General features: G+C 41.6%; 1 protein-coding gene and 1 non-coding gene across 3 annotated transcripts in view; both read left to right on the top strand.

Moving 5' to 3' along the window:
* Positions 1 to 20,293, top strand: part of ATXN7L1 (ataxin 7 like 1) — a 160,863-nt gene that overhangs the window by 32,553 nt on the left and 108,017 nt on the right. The window contains exon 2 of one of the 2 annotated variants that reach the window (XM_060244733.1): positions 3,715 to 3,819. The exons of the other annotated variant lie outside the window; for it this stretch is intronic. Within the exon in view, the coding sequence (XP_060100716.1) occupies positions 3,715 to 3,819 (105 nt within the window). The remainder of the gene's footprint in view (positions 1 to 3,714; positions 3,820 to 20,293) is intronic. 2 annotated transcript variants of the gene reach the window in all.
* On the top strand, positions 10,430 to 10,500 carry TRNAL-GAG (transfer RNA leucine (anticodon GAG)). Its single transcript has one exon. It is a non-coding gene; the product is annotated as a tRNA-Leu (tRNA).

Raw genomic sequence — 20,293 nt, 5'->3', positions numbered from 1 at the left:
TCCACCAATAGACTTTCAGACCTCAAGGAGTTAGAGCATCTTGTTAGTTGTTGGGGCTGCTGATGGTTCCTAGTTTGGGGGAAATAGAATCCATTGTTCCTTCAGGTATCTCTCTGTTGAGGGTATTTATCCTTTTTCTGGCTGGGGTGGCTTGTTACATTGTCAATTTCCTGGTGGGCATATGCATGCCATAACTGTACTCGGTACAATCCCTTCTCCTCCGCCTGTGCCTCAAGCTCCCAAATGACTTCCCTTTCACTAGCTTTGCGCAAAGCCACTTGAAAGGTTCCCGGGTGGTACAAGTTGATAAACGAAATGACATAAGTGAATTTGCTTAAGCATTTCTTAAAATGATAAAAGTAACTTTCTAATTACTTTATGCGTAGCATGCTCAGATTGTTTAGCTGTTGCTTTATAGTGCAGATTATACCGCGCTTTTTCTGGGAGGGATTAAGTGGGAGGAGGATTCTTCAAGTTGTTTGTTGTTGAAGTGAACCTTGTGCCTGTGTTTGCCTGAAAAATAAAATCTTATTCTGCTACGTTGCTTGCACATGTCACTACACCATAGGACTCTGGGGTGCATGTCACTGTTTTCTAAACTTAAAACCTATTCTTTCCCCTTAGCGTATTTTCTAACATGCAATCTAGCTATGATATAAAAATTTTATATAAGTTAAGGGCCATCTAAGTTTCATTGTACTCAGTAGGATTTCAGTGTACACTTAAGTTATTGTCCCAATACTTCTCTTGTGTAGTAGGAACGTTCAGCCCTTTCTGGATCCCACTTTTAGTATGTTAATTTGCAGTTTATGGCAGTGTATTTAAGCCAAATAGATGTATGGGATTGTCAGAAGATCTGATGGTATGTCTGATCAAAGTATCACTCAAAAATGCCTATGGACTAATGCAGCAGTATCAACCATGGGAAAGGTGATTTCTGTGTTTGCGGGACCCACATGAGTTGATAGCCATGTGGCTGGAGAGAGGTGTCCTGAGGAAAGGGAGAGGGTGCTATTCTCCCCCTCTGTCCTCTTCGTGCCAGCTCCACAGATGTCTCTCCTTTTCCTCAAACTCACATAGCTGTTAGTCCACAGAAGCTCAGGAATCAAATTTTCCAATGTCTGAAGGAACTGCTGGGGATAGGGGAATGCAGGAAAGATCCATGACTGTCCGCACATTCTGCTGACAGCTCACTGCCTCCAGCCCCACAAATGTGCAGTCATATATTGCATGCGTTGAGTGACCACACTGATAGCTTCCTGTTCTACCTCTGCAGCTATTACATTTATTGCATAAGCTTCCATTGGTAGGAGGAAAAATAAGCATTTTGGAATGAGTGGTACTGGCCAATAGGAATACATCTATGTAATAAAACAAAAATGAGGAACATATTGCTTAAATTAAACTTGTTCTTCAAGGATTTTTACTTGCGTCAATGGGATCCTTCTTTCTTCATATGATAGCTTTTCATGACATTCTGATCCAGCTCACTACAACTCATTATCGTGGTTGCAGTGTTGCAACTTGTCTGCAATTGACTGAGTCTTCTGGATCTTACAGCATTGCTTCTTTATTGACCTTTTAAATGACAAAACGTTCTCTGTTTGCCTATCTTTTCCTTCAGTTTCTTCATTAAGAACTGCTAAATAACTCTAGTTGTGTTGCTCCAATTTATTAGTTCACCACTTCAGGTAGCACTGAGTGATTCAAAAATACAACCACCACCAAGTTGAGACACATTATCAGACAATGATTTTATTTGTTCAGTATGGAGGAACAGTGTTGCTGATCCTTGTACTCAGAGAGAGAGCCCGTTTGGTGTAGTGGTTAAGTGTGCGGACTCTTATCTGGGAGAACCGGGTTTGATTCCCCACTCCTCCACTTGTACCTGCTGGAATGGTCTTGGGTCAGCCATAGCCCTGGCAGAGGTTGTCCTTGAAAGGGCAGTTGCTGTGAGAGCCCTCTCCAGCCCCACCCACCTCACAGGGTGACTGTTGTGGGGGAGGAAGGTAAAGGAGATTGTGAGCTGCTCTGAGACTCTTCGGAGTGGAGGGCAGGATATAAATCCAATATCATCATCTTCTTCTACTGAAACAGCTATTTCATTTTAAGTGAAATAGACTATCTGTTTTAAAAATTACAAATATGCCCACAGGGTTTTTTTTTTTTATTTAAAGTCTTACGAGACAGTGAGCTCGCAGATATTTAGACTGGCTTGTTCTGGTGTTAGTATTGTGCGTAGCTTTTTAAATGTCAGATAATTAGACTAACAAAATTAGTGGCAGTGTATGAACTTTCATGAATTACTACTTACTTCTTCAGATCTGAAGAAGTGAGTAATGACTCACAAAAGCTTGTACCCTGCCACAAATGTTGTCAGTTTTAATGTGCTACTGGACTCTTGCTCTTTTCGACAGACAGACTAATGACTACTCATCAAATAAAATAATGGTCTTCCGTTATTGAGACTAAGGCTTGTAGTTGACTTCTCTTTCTCCTGATGTAGAAAGCTGGGAGTGAAAGGAGCTAATTATTTCTTAAATAGGTCAGGAGTTCCCTTAGATTATTAATGGGAAATATCATGCTGGGACATGTCATGTTGATTATTGCTGTTCTTCATCCCTAGGATGGAACATTTAATGAGCAAAATGGGGGCTGTTCCCTAGGAGCCTCTGCTTTGCAAACGGACAAGGAGAATTGGCCAAAAGGTTTGCTGCAGAAGGCCTTGCACAGGAGTCATTCTTGATACGATGAGGGGTTCCAGCTAAGGATAATCAGTCAGCATCTTATGTTTCCCATGACCTCATTCCCCTCCCCAACATGTCAGGTGGCACTATTGGTGTGGTTCTTTTCCCTTTGTCCCCCCCCCCCTTCCTGTTTAAAAAAGGCCGTTTTCCCACTTACCTTACCCCGGAGCGACGTCTTTCTTCACCGCGCTGCGTCTGCGCGGATTTCGCACAAACTGCTGCGCAGCACCAGGAAGAGCCGCGTAGTCCCGGGGCTTTTGCGTCGCAAATGTAAACCGCCAAAAAGCAGTTTACATTTGCGACGCAAAAGCCCCGGGACTGCGCGGCTCTTCCTGGTGCTGCGCAGCAGTTTGTGCGAAGTCCGCGCAGACGCAGCGCGGTGAAGAGGGACGTCGCTCCGGGGTAAGGTAAGTGGGAAAACGGCCAAAGTCACTAAACATTTGCAAGCTTGCCATCTCATTTAGACTCAATAAAGGCTTCATTAGGAGTGAATGTTTATGACTTGGAAAATTACAACAGATTGAATGGAGGAATATGATTATTTTCCTCCTCACCCCACTCTGTTTTTACTTGAATGTTTGTTACCTACAATCCCAGAAAACCAGTGGAAACCCATCCCTCTTCTGAATGGAGCTTTCTCTGGAGGCAGGATGTTCCGTTGGTGGCAGAAGAGCATCTTGTGTTGGGGAGAAGCTGTTTCTGCTGGAGGAAAGTAACTCTTCTAGAACAGTGGATCCACTGGATCCAACAGAGATGAAAAATTGTTTCTTGTGTTTTGAGTAGTCCACATAAGATGTCCCATTCTTAGTTTATACAAAAAATGGTAGGCAGAGTTGGAGATGCATATTCCGTTCTTCTTTGTAGCGACTCTGACTTTTTCTTAGTGTTTTTTAAACTTTTTGAAAAATATTTTTTTGAAAGGACAACTTCTAATACTTGTATATATATATTTTTAACTCTCCCACAGATATGCACTTATTTGGCCATTATCCAGCTCATGATGATTTCTATCTAGTAGTGTGCAATATCTGCAATCAGGTAGTCAAGCCACAGGTTTTCCAGTCACACTGCGGTAAGTGAAAACTTTTGTTCCTGGATTATGGCTCAGTGTACATGTCCCATAAGAAATGGTGCGCAAGGAGTAACGTTCTTTTAAGACAAACTTTTCACCTTGGAACTTATTAGTTATTTTCCTGTGAAGACTAGAATGTGAATGCACTTATATTTGTAAATATACACACACCTGTCGGCCTTCCAGGTGGGGATGTAGATATGTGTTCTGTGCCTTTTCATTCTGTTCTAAGACCAGCCAAGACATTTTGCCTACCATCCAAACGGCATCTCCCTTTCTCTAATATGTATAGGCCCTAGGAGATTACCCTATGCAACCCACATCAAAAGGAATGGTAGGTAAACAGTTTCCCACTCCAGTGTGCCAATTTTGGATAACTTTCTTATTCCTCCATCCTCTTGGTGGGAAAGACTGCAGCCTCCCACCTGTCAGGGATGCTTCTGGTTCAGCGAGGTGTGCAAACATAGAACATTTGCAGTGGAAATGTGCATGCAAAATCCAATGCATGTAGGCCTGAGCTGTACAACTGATATTGTGCATACAATCTAGGAATCTACTTCATGATTCATACTTACATGCATTTAGTTTTATGCAAATAATACACCTATAAGTAAATGTTTTATTACCCAGAGGTGAGAAAGGAGAACCAAGGTGGGGGTAGGATAGTTCTTCTGCTTCCATTACAAGTAGCCCCCTATGCAGAACAAAAATTATCCAAATGGGCCTCACATCACTTTCTCTCCTTATCCTCAAGGTTATGACTGCCTTTGTTCCCTCTAGAATTGGTTGGAGGCTGTTTACTATGTTAATCCACCTCTCCACCTATCTTTCCATACCACAAGGGCAATGGGAGCTTGACTAATGGAAGCCTGAACAGTCACATGATCGGAGTTGAAGTCTTTGCGCCTCTGAAAGTGCTGCTGTATTTGCAGTACTTGTTTTAGCACTGTGTTTTAGAACAACAAGCATTAAATCAAGACCATGGAAATTCCCATTCAGGCCACTGATATTTACTTTCCAGTAAAGCATTTAGTTTTAAATTTTTTTGATATACCCATAGTTATAGTTGTAATCAGGAGAAAGATTCAAGGAAAAGTCTTACTGAACTTATAGTCAGTAATATGAAAGGGAACCCTGCTAGGAGATGCATTAATACTGAAAATACGTCATATAAATACTGTCTATATGCAGCTTTTCCCGAGAAATGCCTAGTTATATGTACTTTTCACTCTGATAATGCTGTTCGCTCTACCTGAAGGTAAATTTCTTTCTAAGGTATTTGTTGTGATCTCCTGGCTTATGTGCATTGGATCTCTCAGCACACTTTGTGCTGATAGCCATGAGCATTTGAACACAATTCACACTGTTGCGGCTTGTACCTTTGAGTTATGGGTTAGCAACCCCCTCCCCTTTGGGGGCACTGCTACCATGAACACTTCATGCTACTTTGACTATCTCTGATTGAACCAATTATTAACTGCTGATTTATTAACTATTCTAATGTGTGAAATCGAAGGAGCATTTGCAGGATTCAGTTGAAATGCTTTTGTCTTCCTGCTTTATCTGTATTCAGTGCAATTAAACTAGATTTTAAGACGACTGCTAGTGACTGTAAAGTAGTTAATGTTCAATTGTAGGTACTGAGTTTTGCAGTGCGCTCAGAATTACTGTTGCTTATCTGACATTCTGGTCAGTCTTTTAGAAACAAATGGTGTAAGAAAGTTTTAGAGTAAATATATTTTCACAACAGGCAGCTGACAGGTAAACATTTTATCCAAGAAAACAATATGAGAGAAAATTGACAGTACCATCACTAGAATACTAGGTACCGGCTTTGAGTGTACTCTTTGCTTGAAAACACTGTAAATGGAAGTCTAAACATCGTAAATGCTCTAGTCTAAAACTTGGGTTACCAAGAAGAAAAAGTTCTAATGCAAAAATTCAAGAGGGACAGTGGCTCAGTGGTCGAGCATATGCTTGGGAAGCAGAAGGTCCCAGGTTCAATCCCTGGCATCTCCAAAAAAGGGTCCAGGCAAATAGGTGTGAAAAACCTCAGCTTGAGACCCTGGAGAGCTACTGCCAGTCTGAGTAGACAATACTGACTTTAGGGAGGGACAGTGGCTCAGAGGTCGAGCATCTGCTTGGGAAGCAGAAGGTCCCAGGTTCAATCCCTGGCATCTCCAAAAAAGGGTCCAGGCAAATAGGTGTGAAAAACCTCAGCTTGAGACCCTGGAGAGCTACTGCCAGTCTGAGTAGACAATACTGACTTTAGGGAGGGACAGTGGCTCAGTGGTAGAGCATCTGCTTGGGAAGCAGAAGGTCCCAGGTTCAATCCCTGGCATCTCCAAAAAAGGGTCCAGGCAAATAGGTGTGAAAAACCTCAGCTTGAGACCCTGGAGAGCTACTGCCAGTCTGAGAAGACAATACTGACTTTAGGGAGGGACAGTGGCTCAGAGGTCGAGCATCTGCTTGGGAAGCAGAAGGTCCCAGGTTCAATCCCTGGCATCTCCAAAAAAGGGTCCAGGCAAATAGGTGTGAAAAACCTCAGCTTGAGACCCTGGAGAGCCGCTGCCAGTCTGAGAAGACAATACTGACTTTGATGGACCGAGGGTCTGATTCAGAATAAGGCAGCTTCATATGTTCATACGTTCAAGAGCTCACAAATAGAGAGCATTTGTTGATCTAGGGGGAGTGGCTGTCTCATGCATGGGGCATTCAGGCCCTGGCTAAAAATACGTGACAGTTGGAGGTTTGTTTGATTTCCTCAGTATGGAGAAATACAGTGTCCTTGGGAAGTTTTGGCTATACAGAGCCTTTACCTTTAGCGTTAACAAGTTTTTCTCTCTCTAGCAGAGAACAAACAGGAGGGGAGAAATCAGTTGCTTTCCAGGCTTCAACCAGCAAGGCTTTAGAAATGGTAATGGCCTTTCTGGACAATGGAGTGTCAGCTCACACCTCCAACTTAGAAACTGACACCTAGAAATGGACAGAAACTTGGGAGATATCAGAGGCTAGAATGCACCTTCCGAGAGACTTCAGGAAAGGCTTCTTTGATGCACGGGTGCGTGTATATGTGTGCGGACTAACAAATGATAAAATCCCTTGGCACAAAGTTTTTTTGGTTGATTCAAAAGAAATCTCACGTTTGGGCTCCTGCTGAAGGCTGCCATTTGCCTGTGGAGGTCTGTCTGCCGAAACAAAGACATCAAAGTAATGGGAAGCTTTTAGATCAGAACATTGTACCTTCTAAGTTAAAAAATGTGAAGGAATAAGATCAGCAAGGGCATATACAGAATGAAGGAGAAAAGAACTGCATTAATCTGTTGCTATGCTGAGTATGCGTGTGGATATCTTATCTTTAATAAATACTTATAATTTTGAATGCTGGTAGTCATTGTCTGTGTCACATTAGACCTTCACTGTTGGAACATGGTATTTAAAATGGGCACCAGGAGAAAGGGTGTGGTCAGTTGGCAAATTGCTAACCCCCCAGCGGTGCACAAGTGCAATAAGCTGTCCCCCTCATAACCAGTCATGGGTAGCAGGAGATGCAGACACCAGGTGGGGCCTTAGAACTGCAGTTCAGTGAAAGGAATCCAGGAGCCATGGTTGTCTGAGTGGCTAATTCCTAAAAAGGCCAGTTAGTGACAGTGGTACTGAAAGAGGGAGAGGAAATCCTTCTGATGGTCAGGAAAGCTGGGATAGTGACATGTTGCCCGGTGGAGACTTGGATAGCTGCTGACCGCACTGTTAGATCGTTTTCTTGTTTTAACTCCTGTAAATTATTCAATGTATTTTAATATTTATTAACCTTATTGTTTTGAATTTGTATGTTGTAAGCCGCCCTGAGCCCGCCTCGGTGGGGAGGGCGGGATATAAATCGAATAAATAAAATAAAATAAATGCTTCAGAGGTCAGAATGAGTAGTGACTGTAGGTCATTGAGGCTGTTCCGCCACAGCCAGCATGATAGCATCAGCTGCTGAAGAGACAAAATAGGAATTTGGTTCCTCTTTTGGGTAACATCTATAGTAAAAATGGCAAGTGAAGTTTTAGATAGTTTGGTTTTCCCTTTTCTGGACCTTACTTGGGAGATTTGAGAACATGTTGTTGTATGGTAATCTGTTCTGCACTACTTGTGGTTTACCTCTGTATACTTTGGGGTTGTTGTACTTTCCAGGCACCAGTCTTGAGGCTGGAATAAACGCCACTGGCCATATTCTTTACACACATCATGACCATCTAGAAATTATTGCTTCACAAGTTATGAAACCCACATACTTTAGTATTGGTCATTGGCAAGAGGGGCATGGTGTTGGAAAGATTTCTTTTAAAGTACGTGGGTGTCTGTCTTTTGTCCTAGAATGTGTGGTGGTTGTAAATAGTTGTACATAAACACAGAGAATCATTACTGCTGTTGCTTATATGTAAAACTGTGAGGCATTTTTAATCACTCCATGATTGATTTTTTTGGTGTTGTACCAGGTCATGTGCTTCACTGGAACCATAACAGAACTATGAGGGATTCATCATTGCTGTCTTAGTTCCATATGTTGTTTCAGTGCTCATATCACTGCCCCACCTGCAAGTTGTGTGGTCAGCTGTGCATAGGGTTGCCAAGTCCAATTCAAGAAATATCTGGGGACTTTGGGGGTGGAGCCAGGAGACTTTGGGGATGGAGCCAGGAGACACTAGGGGTGGAGCCAAGATCAAGGCTGTGACAAGCATAATTGAACTCCAAAGGGAGTTCTGGCCATCACATTTAAAGGGACGGCACACCTTTTCAGTTCCTTCCTTCCATAGGAAATAATGAAGGATAGGGGCACCTTCTTTTGGGGCTCATAGAATTGGACCCCCTGGTCCAATCTTTTTGAAACTTGGGGGGTATTTGGGGGAGAGGTGCTGGATGCTATACTGAAAATTTGGTGCCTCTACCCCAAAAAACAGCCCCCCCCAGAGCCCCAGATACCAGCAGATCAATTCTCCATGATTTTCTATGAGAATAAGTCTCCATAGGGAATAACAGAATTCCCAGCAGACATTTCCCTCCCCTCCCCCCGCTTTCTGATGACCCTGAAGCGGGGGGAGGGTCTCCAAACGGGGGGATCCCCTGCCCCCACCTGGGGATTGGCAACCCTAGCTGTGCAGATCATTATCAGCACAAATACTGTACAAAGCTACTGGAGAATCAAGGACATGAATGCATTATTAATAGGTTGGCTAAACTGAAGTAGCCTTTTACACAGCAATTGCCTTGAAGATCATGGGATTTAAAAGCTATATTAATTGAAATGCAGAGCCTTAATACAGAATTTTGGCAGGCTAGCGGTCAAAATGTGCACCCTAGAAAAGAACATATTCAGTTAGGCTATGTTTGGAAATGAGATAATATTTCCAGCTTTTTAGTTTGATAGGTGGCTATCAATCTGGCCCTGGACAGAACATTTACATCATTAAGTCTGGATGAGTGGAAGCAAACTCTGTTAAGCCACTAGAATTCATAAGACTGATTTTGGAACATTTGTTTTACTTCTTAGGTAACTAACCAGAAACAATGGAATCTTCTTGGTAGGAGAAGACTTTTGCGTATGAAATCATTACCCTGTGTCTGGAGCTTGCCTGGACTCCTCTGTGCCTCCACTGTCAGCTCCAGTGCTGGAGAGGGTGCAGTAGCTGGCAAGGGCACTTACCCAGTTGAGACCAAGGAGGAGATCCTGGGAAACAGTCCCAACTGTGGCTTCAGAAGTAGCAGAGGGTCTTGCACACTGCAAGATGCTGTGGCCAGGGTGGCTCTGAGGGCAGGGGAGTCGCTTGGCACACAGGCACCAGTGCATATGGCCCAATGAAGGGGGGGGCCTATTCCCCCTCCAGGTCTGATGAATCACCCAGCGGCCCAGGGGACTGGCCTGACACCAACAGAGGTGAACCCGCCTAGGCTGGAAGATGGGGAGGTAGCTGAGGGCCCCACCTTCCCCCCTCCCTTTTATCTGACAAACTATCTGGAGGTGACTGCTAGAAGTGGGGAGGGGAAAGGGGAGCAGATGGGCTGGTAGGGGATTGAACCTGCATTAAGTGGAGGGTGGAGAGAGGTCTCTTAAAAGAGAAACTTTCATATGGCCAGGGAGCAGGAGGATGGTTGGAGGTTCCTTAATGCTAGAAGAAGTCCAGCCAGGCTGAGGGAGGGGTACTGGTGCAGTTAACCTCCTCTCTGGACTGTGTCTGAGGCCCAGGAGTGTGACAGGCAAAGGAAGAGTGCAGCGGTGGAGGGACAGCGCACATGTCCCAAGGCGGAGCCTCACCCCCTATATACATTTATCTTTGTGAGCAGAAAACTGTCATTTGGCACATTAAAGAAAAATGGTAAAAAAAACCCTTTTCTTTGCATCCCTCTAGTTTGTTACCTTACTATGTTGAGTAGAAACTACTGTTTGCCTTCTTCTTGGGGAGGGACGGTGGCTCAGTGGTAGAGCATCTGCTTGGTAAGCGGAAGGTCCCAGGTTCAATCCCTGGCATCTCCAAAAAAGGGTCCAGGCAAATAGGCGTGAAAAACCTCAGCTTGAGACCCTGGAGAGCCACTGCCAGTCTGAGAAGACAATACTGACTTTAGGGAGGGACAGTGGCTCAGTGGTAGAGCATCTGCTTGAGAAGCAGAAGGTCCCAGGTTCAATCCCTGGCATCTCCAAAAAAGAGTCCAGGCAAAGAGGTGTGAAAAACCTCAGCTTGAGACCCTGGAGAGCCGCTGCCAGTCTGAGAAGACAATACTGAGTTTGGTGGACCCAGGGTCTGATTCAGTAGAAGGCAGCTTCATATGTTCATATGTTCAAGACCTTTCTTATGTTGCTCTGTCCGCTGTCACATGAGTCTGAAAGTTCTTTTAAGCATAAGCTGGTTCATATGCTATGTAATTGTCTCCCTTCATAAGACAGTTGGTTGGATTGTGTATATCCAGTCCACTAATTGTGTTGCCTTCCAGTGGTGCGAGGGATAAGGTGCTACCATTAGTGGGATCCTACCCAGTGCCTAACCCTCTAATACCTTGCATTCATTTTGTGGCAAACATATTGTGTCCGTAGAGATGGTAACATTCCTACATGTTTATAGATCACTGTATTTCTGTGGAGTGTCCTCATGATAGCAGAAACCATGGCTGGTAGCAGCTTCCAGTCATGCATGTGTGTGTGCATAGTGTGTTCAATGTGTTGCGTTGATTCCTACATGGTAGTGCCTTCTGTATAGGAATTTTGTACTGTCTAGAGCAACTCCTGTAACTTCTACTGCTCCGTTGCCCTGACAACCATGCACCATTTCAGCAACGGAAGACTGCTCTATTATGAAATTACTCTCTTCTTTTAATAAAGAGGCAGTATTTCTTGCCTCTTTTTGCCCCATGGATTTACTATCTGGGAGGCATCCCCTCCCCCAGTTTCTCTGGTTCCCTCTTCCTAATAGTAGATTGCTCAGTGTTTTCTAAATAATAAGCAACTATCATTACAAATTTAAGAAATGTATATTTATGCTAATAATAAAATTAGAGCTTTAAATGCTACTCCATTGCAAGCAGACAAGAATAATTCCATAGGAATCATGAAAATGTTCTGGCGGACTGGAGTTAGATTTCATTATTCAATTCTCTGTATCAGTTCTACACACATGAATATTTGTATACAGTATAATGTTGAGATATCCCTTCTCTGTGTTTAGGGTTTCTGAACCTCATATCCACTAGATATCCAGCCTCTGATTTTTAATAATAAACAGAACTTGGGTAGTACTGCTTTTGTGTCTGAAGGGCCTTTCTGGGAGCTGTGGATAACTTTTACAGTTTCTGAGTTTTTTAGGATGTTCTTTCTTCTGAAACTTAGCTTCAGCTAAAGAGTTTCAAAAACTGTGTTATTTTCAGTGCCCAAAAACTTCTGACATATTACAGACTTGTTAGGATTACTTCTTAAATAACATCTACCTTTTACCTAAAAGCTGAAAGCTCTTTAGATAGTTTGCAGTGACTCTGGCTAAACCTGATTATTTGTTGGCAAAAAAATTGAGGTTGTTTTCTTCCTTGAGAAAAAAAGATTAATTAAAATTTAAAATCGTATCAGCTCTTGTTTCTATTTCTGTATATATGGTGAGCAAAGTCCACAGGAGCTTATTAAAACTGTTTGTATGTCCCCAAGGACAAATACGTTTTTAAAACCAGCTTGCTGTAGTGATCAGAGTATCAGACAAAGGTCTAGGAGATCTTAGTAAAATCTCCATTCTCTCATGGACGCTTACTAGGTACCCTTAGGTCAGGCCACGTGCTTGCAGTCTAACCTACTTCACAGGGTGGTGGTTGTGAGAATAAAATGAGAAAGGAAACCCATATACCAGTACACCCGTTTGAGCTCCCTGGAAGTGTAGTGGCATTAAAGTGTTTGGGATGCAAAAAAGTTAACATGCTACACAGAAATGAAGTGACCAGGATATTTGGGCAAGTCTTGCAGTTTGTTTGGTATGGACTAACGCTGATCATAAAGATGTTTATATGGGACTTGCTGCCACATAAACGGATTGGAATGTAGATAAGGAACCCTTGCAGAATGAGAGGGGAATTAGTGGGGCCTAATGCAGATGTGCCTTTTCAAACCAAAGGCATGGATACCAGGATGAAGCTGTTTTTACATGCCTCTAGTAGACAATTATATTGCAGTTATATCTGAACATTTATTGCTGACTGTGGCTATCTGATGTTTTGTTCTGGGATTTTTAATTGTATTTTGTTTATTGTTTTTAAGAGAATGCAAGCTGCATTGAAAGATTGCAGTGGGCTGAGAAATAGGAGCACAGATTTTAGTAATAATAACTGTATATCAGGAATGCGTAATGTAGGAATTATTTTATAGTTCCCAAGCTTTTTTTTAAAGTTTAAAACAGTTTATTGATATCATAATAAACAGGTACGGTATAATCATCAATCATATTTTCAGCGTCCTTACTTAAACATACAAGCAGGATTCTTACATGAAGACACTCATGTATCCAGTTATAAAACACAACCAAACTGTACAACTTCATAACTGGCAGCGTAAGCAAGAAAAGAAAGCATACTAATCACAGTTTCATTACATTAAATTAATAATATCAAAATATCTGCTGGGGATGTGTGTCCTTGCAAGGTCCAAATTGCTAAAAGAATATTCAAGAAAAGGCAACCACTTATACATTGGAGAAACGTCACCATCCAAATCAGAAGGGTATTTCAAGCTATCTGCGATCTTATCCATTAAATAGATCTCCCATATTTTTGCATACCAAGCTTTTAAGGGTGGGGAATTAGGAGATCTCCAGAACTGAGCGAGAACTATCTTGGCTGCAGCAAACAGAAATTATATTAGGGCTTTACTAGATGTTTGGATGGAAATACCAACCCAATAATCTAAGAGTATAAATTCCATTTTGACAGGGAGAGTGTAACCTGTGATATCCTTAATCCTTTCCAAAATTCGAGACCAAAATGATTTTACCACTGGACAGGACCACCAGCAGTGGATAAACAAACCCTCTCCCCCACAATTCTTCCAGCATAAGGATGAAGTATGCGGCAAAATATAGTGCAACCTTTTGGGCATCAAATACCACCAGAACAGAATTTTTTTGAGTTTGTAGTTCAATGTTCAATGCAGTCGATGAGTATGAAGGTGAGGTCCAAATCTGTTGCCAAGCAGCCTCACTTAAATTAGCAGAACAATTCCTTTGCCAAGCCTTCTGATAAGAAAGAAGTTCCTCATTGTCCTTCTCCAGCAATCCTTTATATATGTAGAAAATCAGTCCACGAGATTTAGAGGATGGAGAAGATAACAATTGTTCAAAAAATGTGAGAGCATGTCCAAGATTATGATTTTTAGAAAAAGATGTTAGCAGGTGTTTCACCTGCAGATACTAGAACCAAGATAATGACTTCTCAGCCTTTTTATCTAAAGTCTGTTTATCAAGCAAGGTACCTTTTGACGTAATGTCTTCGAAACTACAGATGCCAACATGCCTCTAAGCATAGTAAGAATTGTACGGATGTCCCAGCTGAAACGAGGAAAGTCCTAGAAAGTAAGAAACAGGAGATATTGAAGGAGCTAGATGACTACAAAGTTTGTCCCAAATCTGAAAGACAGCTTTAAGAAAGAAATTAGATGCTATAGCAGATGGCCTACATCTTGGGATTTCCCAAAGTAAAGTATTAAACGAACTACAACCAAGATAAGAACTTTCTATGATTTTCCAATCCATTTGTTGCGAGGAGTCATAAAATTTAATAAGTCCACCTAAAATAGCCGCTTCATAATATTTACGAAGATCAGGGGAGCCAGGCCGCCTGAAGATTTAGGGCAAATAAGAGTAGGATAAGCAATTCTGGGCATGCCTGCATTCCAAATGTATTTAAGGAAGGAGCGCTTCCACCCTTTAAACAAGTCATCAGGAATGATGATAGGAATAGCTCTAAATAAAATAAAAATTTTGGAAAAATGAAGGATTTAATAATCTGAGTTTTCTCATTCCAAGGAATAAAAGAAGAATTCCTATTCTTTTGCAAGCTAATTATATCATTATTTAAAAGATGGTGATTGACTTTAAAAATATCACTCAAGTTTATGGGAATATTCACCTCTAAATATGTCCAATACTTATCAATCTTCTTAAAATGATAATTAGAATAAATAAAGTCTCGAAGAGTGTTAGATATTACCATGGGGTATAAAATGGATTTAGATGAATTAGATTTAAGCCCAGAAATAGAAGCAAACAGAGATAGTAAATTTGCTATAGTCAGTAGTGAAGAATCAGGATTGGTTACAAAAAGTGTCAAGTCATCCGCGAACAAAGAAAGTTTAATATGCTGGTTATTGATATGTACCCCCACAAATTCAGGAGTGTTATGGAGAGCATTGGCAAGAGGCTCAATTGCCAGAGCAAAAAGGAGGGGGGGAAAGGGGACAGCCTTGCCTGGTGCCACGGGATAACTGAAATTCTTCTGAATCTAAATTATTGACACGAATAATAGCAGACAGGGAGTGGTATAAAGCTTGAATAATTTTGATAAATACTGGACCAAATTTCTTTTCCAACAGTGTGATAAGGTAAGGAACTTCAACAGAATCAAAGGCTTTCTGAAAATCAACTGATAAAATAAAAGAAGAGTCTACATTGAGTTTCCTACAATATTGTATAATATTGAGAACCTTTCTGGTATTATCAGTTAGTTCACGGTTCGGGATAAACCCAGATTGGTCTGGGTGAATGTAAGTCCCAATAAAGGTATTAAGACGTGAAACTATAGCCACTGTAAAGATTTTATAATCGCAGTTGAGAAGCGAAATAAGCCTATAGGAACTAGGTTCCAACAAGTCTTTGCCTTTCTTGGGGAGAACTATAATTTTTGCTTGAGACCAAGTGGCAGGAAAATTATTCGAAGTTACAAATTGATTACAAAAATCAGCTAGAGTAGGGGCCAACAAAGTGCTATAAATATTGGTCTCTTGAATTTCAAATGCCGTGGATGGTTGCTCCAAGAAAGATCGAATTGCCGAAGAAAGCGGTTTAAGATTGGAGTGAGTATCTAAAAAAGATTTAATAAGGTCAGGTGAGGGATGCCGAGACAAATATAAAACAGAATAATATTATTTAAAGGCACCCACAATGTCTTTAGCTGAATATTTCAAGGAGCCAGATTTAGTCCGAATAGAGGGGATCGTCATCAAGGTTAATCTCTTTTTTACTTTCCTTAAAAGAAGTTTGAGAGATTGAGGGGTTCAGAACCAGTACTTTTGTTTGACAAATGCTATTTGTTTCTGAATCTTGGAGACCTCTAACGATTCTAATTTTTTCCGTTCTATAAGATTTGAGTATACTTTCTTACTTCTGAACTTTTTAAATTTTTCTTCCAACTTTTTGATGTTGGACAGCAATTCAGATCTAATTCTCTCTTTTTCTTTTCTATATGAAGAGGCAATAGCCATGAACCTGCCCCGAATAACAGCCTTGAAGGAGTCCCAAACAATATGTTGGGGAACCCCACACTCCAAATTAAATTGAAAAAATTCCTTAATATCGGCTTCAATAGAATCAGTAACAGATTTCCTTGAGAGAAGTTTTTTGTCTAGTCTCCAAGCAAATGAAGTCGAATTTTGGCCCATTATGTTCAAACCTCCTTCCACCCAACCATGATCAGACCAGATCATAGGACCAATGTCTACTCGAGAAAAAAGATTAGAAATGGAATCAGAAACTAAAAGAAAATCAATCCTACAATAAGTCTGGTGCCTAGAGGAAAAAAAGGTGTAATCTCTCTGTCTGGTGCGTAAGTCTCCATATATCACAAAGATTGTAAAATTGCAAAATATATAAAGTGTTATGAGACATCAATCCCGGGGAATGAGAACAAGATTTACCTGGAGAGGGTAGGGGACCATGGTGAGATCTGTCAAGAGAAGCATTAATTACATAGTTGAGATCCCCCCCCAAAATAATAGGACCAGTATGAAAGTTCCTCAGTTTTGAAAAAGTATCCTCTAGAAACATGATCTGACCCTCATTCGGCGCATATACTGATGCCATTATATATTGATGTCCATTAAAAATCCCATTGACAAAAACATAACGTCCGCTTGGGTCAATCAGCATATTTTCTAAAACAAAATGAACTGATTTGCTAATCATAATGGCCATTCCTCGTGCCTTAGAAGACCCCAGAGCCTGAATTTGGTGAACAAAAATTTTTGATTGAAAAACATTAAAATGACTATTCTTGACATGTGTTTCTTGCAAAAAGACTATGTCCAGTTTTTGGCAAGAGATGGCAGAAGCAATGTGCTTTTAAAAATTAAATTATTTAAACCATTGCAGTTCAAAGACAGAAATTTCAATTGACACTCAGCCATTTAAAAGGAAAAAAATAAGAATATCACAAATCATAACTCTTACACAGTAAGAATTCAGTAGCCTCATGTTGGCTGCCAAAAATATGCCTTTTAAATAACACATGACCTTCAAAGTAGTTGAAAAGTCCATGAAGGACTTGCCATGTAAGCCCTTTCTGCCAGCAAAAAAAATAAAATAAAAAATGCACATGTAAGAATTAAGAAGCACCCCCATAAATATTCCAAAATGTTGCAATAAACTCATGCTGCCCATAACTTGAAGAAGTAACAACCAACTCCAGTGGCTTAACATGAAAAGCCACTAACCACGAAAAACATCAACACTTTCTGCTAACCCCAAATAGGGGAAAAAGTCAATATTTGCAAGTATGTATGTAATTGAGCATACAAAAAAGTGAAGACTCCCTTCAGGAAGCTCCACTTAAAAATTAACAACAAAGTGAAGCTGTAAGAAAAGCCGAAACTCAATGTACACAGGTATATTTAAATTTGAACTATAAAAAAATAGAGACTCCCTTTAAGCAGCTCCACTCAAAAGTTAACAGCAAAATGGAGCTATAAGAAAAACTGAAAGTCTCCGTTTCCCCTCCCTCCCATACCATCATATACAATTAATACAGATGTAATTTTTTACAGCCCAGCTTTTACATGTTTTAAAGAAAAATATACATACATTTCAAACTGCCACCCCCCCTTCCTTTAGCCGTGTGGACCTTTCATATAAAACCTTTTCCAATTATAGAACATTTCCTTACATGAAGAAGCAAGAATCACACAACCAACTTCCCATTGCTAACATAGTTGGACACAAACATCCGTACAACAACCTGAGTTCCCAGAAGCCTATATCTTTCCACAAGAAATTTCTAACCCCAAACTGAGTTCATTGGCATAACCATACCCACTCACCTCAAAATTTCCAAAGATTTCATACCAGCTGAAAAGAAAATTCATCACACATCCAAACTCCTAATCTTCCAGGTTTAAAACAAATTACCAGCATCCCAAACACTCTCTCTCTAGCATGCATACCAGACAAATAAATAACCAATAATAAATTTCATTATATTTCCAGACAAAATGCTATCTCCTAACCATTCTTTCACACACAGAACATTCATTCCAAAGATTTCATAAAAGTTAAAAAAAGGAGAGTTTGACACACACCCAGACAGTCATTCCTCCAGTATCAGACAACATATTCATTTGACTTATATTACATAGTTAATACCATACATAGCCTCAACATACACAACACAGACATAACATACAAGGTACACCAAGAGAATTTGCTGTCATAATCACTCCGTTTAAGCATACCAGAGAACAAACTTGGAACATATATAGCCAAACAAGCCAGCAAAAGTATATTCATAACTGTACTGTCGCATAACGTTTGAAGAGGAAGAGTCTTTATCTGACACGAAAACAGATTCAACAGTTCAACTGCTAGGAGATGCAGGACGAATAGGTCTATTCATAGGGACACGTCGCCATCTAGTGTCGGAAGACAGTGGGTGTTCCTGGGAGGCTGCTTCCAACAGTTCTTCAGGAACGTGGAGGTTCAAGTCACGTAGCAAGCCTATTTCCGATTCCAGGCCCCAAGCCATAAACATTTGATCTTGAATTATTACTTGCAGTTTATAAAAAGCAATCCAGCGATACCGAATGTTCTCCTTATTCAGAATCTCAATAACTGGTTTCAGAGTCTTACGTCTCTGCAGAGTTTCAGCTGACAAATCTTGCAAAATTTGAACGTTATGATCTCCCAGTTTAAATGAGCAGGAAGCGCAGGCTTTGCATAGAAGCTTGGCTTTAGTGGAAACCATTGAAAAGCAGACTAGAATGTCTCTGGGCATTGAAGTTTTCTGCCTATGGATGGGGCTGATTCTATAAGCAGCTTCTGAAGTACCCAGTTCTAACTCGGAGAAGCCCAGCTCTTTTGATAGCCATGCATTAATAAGTCCTTTCAAGTCATTAGGAGAAGCTGAGTTTTCAGGGAGCCTGCGAATTTTAACGTTCCCCGCTTTTAACTGGTTTTCAAGCGCGATGATTTTATCAGTAGCCCATTCTTCACGCTTGTAAAAATATTGGCCATCGTCTTGAGACATGCTCGCTATATTAAAAGCAGAGTCGTCCATCTCCACGAAGCTTGAAAAACTACCAGTTGGGCAGAAAGTGGCTGTATCATTGCAGATATTTTATCAGTCATATTAGTTTCCAAGTTTTTAAAAGCTTCCATTACCTCTGATCAAAAAGCAGCAAGTTCATCCGATGCGGTTTTCCCGCCTCCCGACGCCATTTTCTCAGCTGAATTGGATGCCGCTCTCAGGGCCTTAGAAAATAGTCCTTCACGGAGCCTTTTTGGTTTCTTTTTGCCTTTGCCTTTTGGCCTTCAGTCATTCCCATGCTATTTGCAAGTATAAATCAGTGTAGTAGATGACGCTGGGTGCTGTGGTGGTTAGGACTACGGGAGGCAAATGTGGAGCTTCGCTTTCAGGCGTCCATCTCCTAAACCCGTGATGCCACGCCCCCCCCCCCCCCCCCCCGATCACAATCTTTCAGAGATCACTGAATGACAGATTGTGGAAGCAGTTTCCAAAATAGTAGCCTGTTCTGGAAGGTGGAGAATGTTCTTGTTGTTCAAGTGTCTTCTGTCAGTGGTCTGAGTTAGAGTATCTGTGCAAGTTCCTTCTGTCTGTGTTCCACTTGATTTTCCTAAAGCAGATTCCTACAGTATGACTGTGAGACGTGTGTTGTGTCTGTCCTGTCAGCATGCCTTCAGCTGTCATCTCAGCTCTGACTTGGGGAGGCTTCCCAGGCCTCAGAATGTGTGCAGGAGGGAATTAAGCAGCTCTTTTACCCCAGCTGGCTACTTCCAGCCTTCTTCCTCTCCAGCCACTTGGGAAACTTCCTTATTTAAAAGGAGGTTTCTCCACACCCTTTCCTTCTGGGATCCAGCAGGATCCTTGCTCCCAGGCTCCCCTTTCCCCTTATTCCCTCATGCTTCTGGTGCTGCTCCCCCGGTATCATCACGAGTATGTGAAAGACCCACCCATTGTTCTTACCTATGTCCCACTTTTGCACGCCCTGTCATGCCCTGTTCAGTCCCTGCTGTGCTCAGGCGGTCCAGTGCCTGCATCCCCAACCAGGTCCTTTCAGCGGCCTCCATCTCTGCTGGCTTGCTGAGGCTTGTGTTTGCATGCACAAGTGGGGCCAGCATCTTGCTGAGCTTCTGCTGCAATGTGTCTCCTTGTGACCCTTGCCTGATTGATGGTTGGATGTGTGTTGGGCCTGCTTGACTCCCCCTTCCCTGGAGGACATTTCTCCCATTTTCCCAGAGGAGGAGGAAGGCCGTCCTGCATGGTCTAGGGCAGGGATGGCCAACGGTAGCTCTCCAGATGTTTTTGCTTACAACTCCCATCAGCCCCAGCCGTCAACCATGCTGGCTAGGGTTGATGGGAGTTGTAGGCAAAACACATCTGGAGAGCTACCGTTGGCCACCCCTGGTCTAGGGTACCAAGTGACCCCAGACAATCGCCTAGTAAGAGAGAATTGTTGGGATATGGC

The sequence above is a fragment of the Heteronotia binoei genome, chromosome 8, assembly GCF_032191835.1.
Source record: "Heteronotia binoei isolate CCM8104 ecotype False Entrance Well chromosome 8, APGP_CSIRO_Hbin_v1, whole genome shotgun sequence".
Taxonomy (NCBI): Eukaryota; Metazoa; Chordata; class Lepidosauria; order Squamata; family Gekkonidae; genus Heteronotia; species Heteronotia binoei.
Note: the sequence above shows the minus strand (reverse complement) of the source record. Positions and strands in the feature narration are given on the sequence as shown.